At 44.5% G+C, this 10,000-nt stretch overlaps 1 protein-coding gene across 1 annotated transcript in view; it reads left to right on the top strand.

The window, feature by feature from the left end:
- The window catches only part of LOC105894028 (collagen alpha-1(II) chain-like), a 43,798-nt gene that overhangs the window by 23,690 nt on the left and 10,108 nt on the right, over positions 1-10,000 (top strand). The window contains exons 25-38 of the mRNA XM_031560671.2: positions 68-121; positions 560-613; positions 1,582-1,635; positions 2,072-2,125; positions 2,982-3,026; positions 3,589-3,687; positions 6,145-6,252; positions 6,921-7,028; positions 7,278-7,331; positions 7,842-7,895; positions 8,781-8,888; positions 9,186-9,239; positions 9,345-9,398; positions 9,954-10,000. The exon at positions 9,954-10,000 is cut by the window's right edge and continues 115 nt beyond it. Of these exons, the coding sequence (XP_031416531.1) occupies positions 68-121; positions 560-613; positions 1,582-1,635; positions 2,072-2,125; positions 2,982-3,026; positions 3,589-3,687; positions 6,145-6,252; positions 6,921-7,028; positions 7,278-7,331; positions 7,842-7,895; positions 8,781-8,888; positions 9,186-9,239; positions 9,345-9,398; positions 9,954-10,000 (947 nt within the window). The remainder of the gene's footprint in view (positions 1-67; positions 122-559; positions 614-1,581; positions 1,636-2,071; positions 2,126-2,981; positions 3,027-3,588; positions 3,688-6,144; positions 6,253-6,920; positions 7,029-7,277; positions 7,332-7,841; positions 7,896-8,780; positions 8,889-9,185; positions 9,240-9,344; positions 9,399-9,953) is intronic.

Genomic DNA, 10,000 nt, shown 5'->3' with positions numbered 1-10,000 from the left:
CATGTCCAGTACTGATCTCGTCTTGTGACCCTGCACCCCAACCCTCCTGTCCGCTTGCGTTCTCCAGGGCGACGACGGGAAAGTAGGAGAAAAGGGAGCACGAGGCACTGATGGGAAACCTGTGAGTGACTCTCCTCCACCTCCACAACGCCATTTGGCTTATCCCTCTAGAGGAACTCATGCATGCTCCTGTCCCCCCATGAAAAACTCTTAACACCTAAATCATAACCTCCTACGAGGAGAAATGTGATGATATAAATACTCTATATGGGTAGTTTCATCCTCATGTTATACAGAACATAAGAACATATGTTTGTTTACTGCATTATAGTTGCTGTAATTATTCTTCGGTTTTATTTTAAATGTCTTAATCCACATATCCACATACTCGTATTACACAATGTGTTTCTTGAATATTTGCATGTCATTTTCCATCCAGATATCATGCATGTGTGATTTGTTCAGTTTTATTGTAGTCATTTTTAGAGTCGGCAAGGCATTGCATTGTTGTTGTGTCTTGCCTCTATGGGGATGTGTAATGTCCTGTTTGTGTCTCCAGGGTGGTCCTGGTAAAGATGGAAGACCTGGTGGCCCAGGATCTGTTGGCCCTCCTGTACGTATCTTTATCACTGAACATTTACCTGTAGAACTTTACCCTCAGACTCGCCTGTAGAACTTTACCCTCAGACTCACCTGTAGAACTTTACCTGCAGATTCACATGTAGAATTGCACCTGCAGATTCACCAGTAACACCTAACTTTTTTTTTTAAATGATCAAAATCTGGTTGATAGTGGAACAGTTGCGTAAAAGCAAGATGGCGCTCGTGTTTGTGGGGTTGGGAAAAGATGTCCTGTGGCAGTGGTTACCCCTGAATCACAGCTATGAGGACATCCTTTACCAACCCCACTCCTACTCGTGTCACAGTGTCATGTCATCATTTGAGGCAACTGTATTGATTACTCTCATGATGTCAGATGTTATAACACATGTTAATAAGCTGCCATACCATCGAGGATAACTGATCGTGATAACATGATACTATTATAGTATTATATTATTAGCAATCTGTCATTGACACTATCTGGGGGTTTCAGGTAAAGTTTTACTGATTGATCAGATAGGACTATGCTTCTAAAATGCTCTAAGCTGATGATCTTTATATCTTTATTACTAAACATTTTAGGCTTCTGTCCTTTGGATCCCCAAAATGTACTACAATTGTCATACTCCTCGTAAATCTATCATTTAAGAACTGCTTTTTTATTTGTTTCAACTCAACTCACTAGCGCCCCCTTTGGTCAGAAGGAAGATGGTGTGATTCCATCAGATGTCTCTGTTAGTGGATGTTTTATTTAAATTAATTTGATTTTATCCATGGCAAACAGACCTAGCTGAAATAGCCTTAGATGGACTAGCTAGGGGATGTTATATGACCTGTTGAACTTGATACTGAATTGCTCAAAAAGCCATACTTTCCGCACAGATACATTGAGGATAAGATCCTTAGGCGTGAGGCGTTTGATGTGTTTGGGTGTGTGTCCAATGCTGGGGTCAGTCTAAGTGCTTTTCTGTCTAACAGGGACCAAGAGGAGAGAGGGGAATCCCAGGGACCTCAGGACAATCAGGAGGTCAGGTAGGACAAAACACACACACACACACACACACACACACACACACACATACATACACATATACACACGTACACGCACACACACAGACACACACACCACACACACACACACACACACACACACACACACACACACAGACACACACACACACACACACACACAAACACACACACACACACACACACATATAAACACACACACATACACACCACACACACAAATTCGTGCACATACCACACACACAAACACATACACACACACACACTCACACACCAGCAATTCGTTGTCCTAACCATGTTGAAGCAAATTAACAAAGCCCTGCAAAAAATGGCTGTGGTCGCTATCTCTCTCTTATCTCTCCCTCTCTCTCCCTCTCTCTATCTCTCTCTCTTATCTCTCTCTTATCTCTCCCTCCCTCTCTCTATCTCTCTCTCTCAGGGGCCTATGGGGTCTCCTGGGTTTCCTGGTGAAAACGGTGCCCGTGGCGACCAGGTGAGTTGCACCCTGCGTTTGCCGCCAGTTGTCTCCAGTGTTCACTGATGAGCAACCAATAACATTACACTTTTCCCACTCGCTTGTGGAACATGCCCTTACATCTTCACCCTCTATCTCAGTTTATTGTGTGTGTGCATGCGTGCGTGTGTGTGCATGTGTGTGTGTGTGTTTGTGTGTGCGTGTGTTTGTTTGTGTGTGTGTGCGTGTATGCATGCGTGCATGTGTGTGCATGTGTGTGTGCTTGTGCGTCTATGTATGTATGTGCGTGAACATGCCCTTACATCTTCACCCTCTATCTCAGTTTATTGTGTGTGTGTGTGTGTGTGCGTGCGTGTGCGTGCGTGTGTGCGTGCGTGCGTGTGCGTAGTTCTGTCCCCCCATCCCAGACCACAACTGTCACTGACTTTTTAAAACACTAACATCAGTTTGAGTCACAGCAGCGGTCAGGACGCTAAAGCAGCTGTACTGAGTCACTGTACATGTTATGAAGACAATGCTAATCTCTTAAATGTTATGAAGACAATGCTAATCTCTTAAATGTTATGAAGACCATGCTAATCTCTTAAATGTTATGAAGACAATGCTAATCTCTTAAATGTTATGAAGACTATGCTAATCTCTTAAATGTTATGAAGACAATGCTAATCTCTTAAATGTTATGCAGACCATGCTAATCTCTTAAATGTTATGAAGACCATGCTATTCTCTTAAATGTTAAGAAGACAATGCTAATCTCTTAAATGCTATGCAGACCATGCTATTCTCTTAAATGTTAAGAAGACAATGCTAATCTCTTAAATGTTAAGAAGACAATGCTAATCTCTTAAATGCTAATCTCCTCATCTCTTTGCAGGGTGACCCTGGTGGTCTCGGTGGCCCCGGACCCGTTGGACACAGAGTGAGTGACACTCATCAGCTGTAATTAAAACTCCTGTTAAAGACAAATTCATTAATTGGTCGATTGATTAAACATGGTGATTTTAGCCATTCTTAGCAAAGCAGTGTACACACCAAAGGGGTGAAGGGCACCTTCAGTGTCATTTCTCGAGTGACGAAAACATGACTTTCAAGCCATTATATCTCTTGTGCAGAGTGTGCCTTTTGATTGTCTGATGGTCTGTTTTGTTTATATTCCACTGGTTTGAAACTTGGTTATCTGACACAGTCCTGTGATGAGTCATAGTGCGATTTAATAAGGAATCCACGGTCACACAGGACCATGTGAATGGCAAGTCATCACCAAAAAAGAAAATAAAGGAAAAGAGAAGAAGAGAAAGGAGAGTAACAACAAGAAGAAAAGAAAATGAATATAATAATAATAATAATAATAATAATAATAAACTTTATTTGTATAGCACCTTTCATACAAAATCATACAGCTCAAAGTGCTTAGGAATAAGATAGGAAACGGATGCTGGGCGTGAGTCACCATGTTTGATACCCAATTCTCTGTCTCCCAGGGTGATCCTGGTTTCCAGGGGCAACAAGGACCTCCTGGTATTTCTGGGAAGCTGGGCCCACGCGGACGAAATGGAGAAGATGGATCGGATGGTTCCAAGGTGCTGTAGTCTGCTCTTACTCACGCTTATGTAAAGTCCTGTCCGGTTAATTGTGTTATATAAGTATATGTTATATAGTGTATTCTACCAACTATTCATAGTTTTCACGTGACGTCAGAATGACCAGCTGAAGGGCAAAAAACACATTCCACACCTGTCTAACACTGGAGTTTATACAGGAACCGACCACCTTTCATTCAATATCATTTAATATCTCCGCTTTAACATTGTCTGACTTAGGTAGTAAAATGCTAGACAGTTGTTGCTCGGTTGGCTGTTCAAATCGGCGAGGAGACAAGCCCGGATTTTGTTTTTATCGCATTTAAAACCCGCCCACGTTGCTACCAGTTGATTGTAGACGTCTTCTGGGTCAATTTTTCTCGGACACACAGTAAAGCAGCCATACTTTTGGGGCTGGCAATAAAAGCAGTCACCCTGTTCTGGTCGCCTCATTTATCAGAATAACTACCTAAAACGGGAATAGATCAAGTAATAAAGTCAAGAAACAAAGCATCAACACAATTCAAATTGGATTACCCGGTTTCTTCTCTGAGATTGCGACAAGTACCTAAGCAAGTAGGCTAGGCTAGTGTATTTTGTCATCCAACTGGAAATACTACAATGCCAGTAGAAAATATATGGGAAGATAATTTAAGTTGTCGTTCGCCAGACCAGGTGTTCGTACTTGTTTAAACCAGAAAATTGTGTCAAATGATAAAGAACAGCGTTGGGTAGGCTGAAGGCTGCTAGCTAACAGCAGGTAGCTCGTAGCTAACAGCAGGTAGTTCGTAGCTAACAGCAGGTAGTTCGTAGCTAACAGCAGGTAGCTCGTAGCTAACAGCAGGTATCTCGCTAGCTGGTAGCTAGCTATTAAATGGCACTCATCTTTGCTCTGATTATGAAGATGTTTTTTGTTTTCACCTTCCAGACGACAGCGTTGTGAACCCATCCACTTCTGAAAATTAAATTACTATCTGTGCTTTTGTAGGCTTTCAGTTTTTGAGATGTGTAGGGGGATGGATTTTCTATTAGATACATGTAAATATCTCCACACTGGAGCTCTGGCAGGGACTTCGTCGAGGTTAAAGAAATACAAATGTCAGCTGGTGCAGTACATGGATCAAACATTTTATTTTTTTTCTAAATATCTCTGTCTGGCTATAGTGGTATGGTCTGTGGTTGATGGCGATCGTAGTTGAGTAGGCGGCACTGCTCGAAGTTGTCCACTGTTTAACGCTGTTTCGCTGTTCTTTTTGCCCGTCAGCTACCTATTGTAGTCACGTGACTGAAAACTATGACTATATCATGTGTGATCATGATTTGTTGGTATGTCTTGTCTGATCTGTTGTTTAGATGTTTGGTTATCTTACACATTTTAGCTACAGGTCTTGGTTTGATTTATTGATGACACAGAATTACATCAATACAAGAGGGATGATGAAAGAGAAGAAAGACCTGAAAACAGAGAGAGACTGGAGACAGAAAATACAGATGCTGTTTGATCTCTGAAGATATAATGCACCTCTCACTCTCCTCCACCCTTCCCCTCTCTCTCTCACTCTCTTTCTCTCACTCTCTCACTCTTCTCCACCCTTCCTCTCTCTCTCTCTCTCTTTCTCTCTCCCTCTCTCTCTCTCACTCTCCTCCACCCTTCCCCTTTCTCTCTCTCTGTCTCCCCTTTCTCTTTTTCTCTCCCTCTCTCTCTCTCTCACTCTCATCCACCCTTCCCCCCTCTATCCCACTCTCTCTTACTATCTCTCTCTCTTACAAACTATCTCTCCCTCTCTCTCACACACTCTCCCTCTCTCTCTATCTTACCATCTCTCTGTCTCTCCCCTCTCTCTCTCACCCTCTCTCTCTCTTACTATCTCTCTCTCTCTATCTTACTACCTCTCTCTCCTCTCTCTCTCACTCCATCTCACTCTCTCTCCCCCTCTCTCTCTCTCACTCTATCTTACTACCCCTCTGTCTCTCACTCTCTCTCCTCTCTCTCTCACTTTCTCACTCCATCTCTCTCTCCCCTCTCTCACTCTCTATCTCTATCTTACTACCCCTCTCTCCCTCTCACTCTCTCCCTCTCTCTCTCTCACTCCATCTCACTCTCTCTCCCCCTCTCTCTCTCTCACTCTCTATCTTACTACCCCTCTCTCTCTCCCTCTCTCTCTCCTCTCTCTCTCACTTTCTCACTCCATCTCTCTCTCCCCTCTCTCACTCTCTCTCTCTATCTTACTACCCCTCTCTCTCACTCTCTCTCTCCCTCCCTCTCTCTCTCACTCTCTCTCTCCCTCTCTCTCTCTCCTTCTCTCTCTCTCCTTCTCTCTCACTCTCTCTCCCTCTCTCTCTCACTCTCTCTCTCTCTCTCCCCCTCTCTCTCACTCTCTCTCCCTCTCTCTCTCACTCTCTCTCTCTCTCTCTCCCTCTCTCTCTCCTCTCCCTCTCTCTCTCTCCCCTTCACAGGGCCCCACGGGCCCCCAGGGTCCCAGAGGACTTCCAGGAATGGCAGGAATAAATGGCATGCCAGGACAGGATGGCAGTAACGGTGGGCCCGGTCCTAAAGGGAGCAGGGTGAGTCCATCACCTGTGGGAAATGTAGCCGACTCCAGGGGTTGCCGTCTATGACCCTCTTCCCCTACCGTACATAGAGCTTGGCTGGTGGCCCACTCCAGTATGTCTGAATGTTATATTCATGTAACATGCAGCGATTTGTGCATTTTTCCTGTGATCATTACTTGATGATGTGAATATGGCGAGCTAAAAGGGATGGATGAACAGACGGAATGATTCTTTTGAATTCATTTATTATTATTAATTTCAATTATTAGCAGCGAAAGATAGCAATAGTGGTTCAGGAGGTAGAGGAGTCGTTTAGCAATCGGAAGGTTGATAATCCGAACCCGACTCCTCCTCACCAAGTGTGTCAAAGTGTCCTTGAAAAAGACACTGAACCCCCAACTGCTCCTGATGTACAGGTACGCACCTTAGATAGATTACTCCGCCATCACTGTGTGAATGGGTAGATGTCTGAGGCATTCATTCTTTTTCAGTTTCAAGGTTTCTGGGGTTGTTATTTTTATGTCTCTAGGACAAAACCTTGCAGCGCTTTAAAGGCATATTGACAACAATTTACCACAAGACAACCATATTCCCCACGGAACCGCAGGGACCTCTAAGGCTTTAGATATGCGAATGGGATGGATGTAAACCCAGCTAGTAATCTGTGTGTCATCACCCAGGGTGACCAAGGGCCCAAAGGAGGAGACGGCCCGGACGGGAAGGATGGGATCCTTGGGAAGATGGGGTTCCCAGGTTTCCCAGGCCTGCGTGGGCGAACAGGCCCAAAGGTGAGTCCTTACTCTCATGTCCCCTTTTTACAAAGTGAAATGTCAGGAAATTAGCTGATCCATACTCAGTCTGTTTCCTGTGGTCCATACTCAGTCTCTTTCCTGTGGTCCATACTCAGTCTGTTTCCTGTGGTCCATACTCAGTCTGTTTCCTGTGGTCCATACTCAGTCTGTTTCCTGTGGTCCATACTCAGTCTGTTTCCTGTGGTCCATACTCTCTTTCCTGTGGTCTGTCTTGTGCTATTAAAGGGAGAAGATGGCCCTGGTGGAACTTCAGGAATCAATGGTCCTTCAGGTGGATCTGTGAGTAGGCAAAACACCTCAGTGATGTGGTCCTCACTGTCAATGAAATAACAACAATAATAATAATACTTTCAACTTATATAGCGTTTTTTTAGGTACTCAGACGCTTTACATAGGGCAAAGACAAACAAAAAACGAACTGGAAATAACAGAAATAACAATATGTACACATGTCATGTATGTATAACGCACTTTAGTGCATGTATAGTCCTTTTTAAGCAATGGTTTGGTCCTCACTGTCAATAAAAATGTATGTATACACATGCTGTATACACATGTGTGTGCTGTTGATATCATACACATTATTCGTATAGCACTTTTTAAGCAGTGGACACATAGTGCTTTACGTAGCGAATAGTCAAATGAGAACAACAAACACAAGTACAGAAAATTGACAAATTACATTAGAATACAAATTAATTAATTAAATGAAATGCAGTCAATTTGTTGTTGCAATGATGAGTGTAAAGAGAAGCAAAGCTAGCACTGAAAACTCGTATAATCCAACAGGGTCGGCGTGGCGACCGAGGACCTCCTGGACCTCCAGGCTTGCGTGGCCTTCCAGTGAGTTTCACTGTCAGATTCGTGACCGCTTGCGGTCTTTCTGATGCCAACTGATGCCAATGCAATTAATAGGATGTCCATTCACTGCTGTGCAGTTCTCCATTTACATACGTCATGAGTTACATTAAATAGCATCTGACCCTGGGCAGGAGCTAGCTTCAGTGGGGTGCAGGTCTGCAGGCTGTGAGGTTTACCCACTGTACAGCTCTGTACCTGCTGGCCTCCACTACGGAGGGAGAGGGAGAGAGAGAGAGAGAGGGAGGGAGGAAGAGAGAGAGAGAGGGAGGAGGGGAGAGAGAGAGGGAGAGAGAGAAGGAGGAGGGGAGAGAGAGAGGGAGAGAGAGAAGGAGGAGGGGAGAGAGAGAGAGAGAGAGGGAGGAGGGGAGAGAGAGAGAGAGAGAGGGGTGGGGAGAAAGGGAGGAGGGGAGAGAAGGAGGGAGAGAGAGAGAGACACTTTCAAGTGTTACAACCGTGGATCCTCCCTACTATGCAAAGCACACAAATATGTTACAACAACAAACGGACACCATAAGTCCTCAGGGGCTACTTCCTCCAGGCACCTGCCGCTAGCCAGCTAGGGAATTCTCAGAACGGAAAACACCATCGCCAGTTACCTTTTAAAAGTGGCGCAATAGCGCCAAAACAACACAATTGTCTCAAGGCGCTTTACAGGGCTTCGTAACACAAGTCAAGTCTGTATTTCTGTAGCACCTACGCCTAAAATAACAAGTGCTTTCCAGTTGTGGTAAATAGATTTACAATAAAAAAATATGCATGACTTAATGAATTTAATACAATTTTGAATGAGTTAAAAGACTTTAAAATAAAGAAAGGACTGAGACTGTGAGTGTCTCTGAGTGGATGTTTCACTTCCTGTTTCTTCAGGGTGGTGACGGTCTCCCTGGAGGCAAAGGCGGACCAGGAGAGAAAGGACCGAATGGCGACCCAGGTCACATGGGCGATCAGGGCGAAGACGGAGTCCCTGGCACTCAGGTACAAAATCTGCAGACTTAAAACAGCAGTGAGAGGTAAAAAAAGGCATACAAAACCCTTACAAAAACACCACCAACAACACAACTAATAGTGGGTGCTGTCAAAGCTTTTCTTGTATTTTTGCGGGGTGGTTCGTCCAAGCCCATAGAACAGCTAGTGAGAATGACAAATGTGTGTGTGTGTGTGTGTGCGTGCATGCCCGTTTGTGTGTGTGTGTGTGTGTGTGTGTGTGTGTGTGTGTGTGTGTGTGTGTGTGTGTGTTGTGTTTGTGTGTGTGTGTGTATTTAATCCATTTAGGGTCCAGGTGGTGGTGTGGGACCCAAAGGATCACGAGGCTCTATTGGTCCGAATGTAAGATTCAGCACTGTTACACTGATCACCATTGATAAAGGAGGTGCATCACTATAATACTAGCGCTTCCATAATTCCCATCAGTAATGAGTACTGTCTGTGCAGGGTGCCCCAGGGTTCCCTGGAGGCCCAGGAAGAATTGGACCTCTGGGCAGTCAAGTAAGTGCCGACAACCCAATCATACTCTCTTCATTCTTTCTCTCTTTCCATCTCTTTCTCTCTCTCCCCCTCCCTCTCTCTCTCTCTTTCACCCTATCTCCCCCTCTCTCTCTCTCTCTCTCTCTCTCTCTCCACCCCCTCTCTTTCACCCTCTCTCTCTCTCTCCACCCCCTCTCTTTCACCCTCTCTCCCTCTCTCTCTCTCTCTCCACCGCCTCTCTTTCTCCCTCTCTCTCTCTCTTTCTTCCCTCCTCTCTTTCTCTTTCTCCGTCTCTCTCTCCCTCTCTCTCTCCCCTGATCCCCTGATAATTATTATGTATTTGTATTATTGTTCCCACTTCTCCCTTTCCCCTTCTGATGTACCCTGTGTAAAGATATATGTATTGTTTATGTAATCACTTACTGTATATATGTATTGTTTATGTAATCACTTTTATATATCCAACCCAAATGCTTTGGCAATACTCTACAACGTTATGGTCATGCCAATAAAGCTTCTTTTGAATTTGAGAGAATCACATCCATCATGGGTTTCACCTACATCGTTCCCTTGTAGGGCCCAGCTGGTCCAACGGGTCCCGCAGGAGAGGACGGCAAGTCCGG

The sequence above is a fragment of the Clupea harengus genome, chromosome 23 (genome assembly GCF_900700415.2).
Source record: "Clupea harengus chromosome 23, Ch_v2.0.2, whole genome shotgun sequence".
NCBI lineage: Eukaryota > Metazoa > Chordata > Actinopteri > Clupeiformes > Clupeidae > Clupea > Clupea harengus.
Note: the sequence above shows the minus strand (reverse complement) of the source record. Positions and strands in the feature narration are given on the sequence as shown.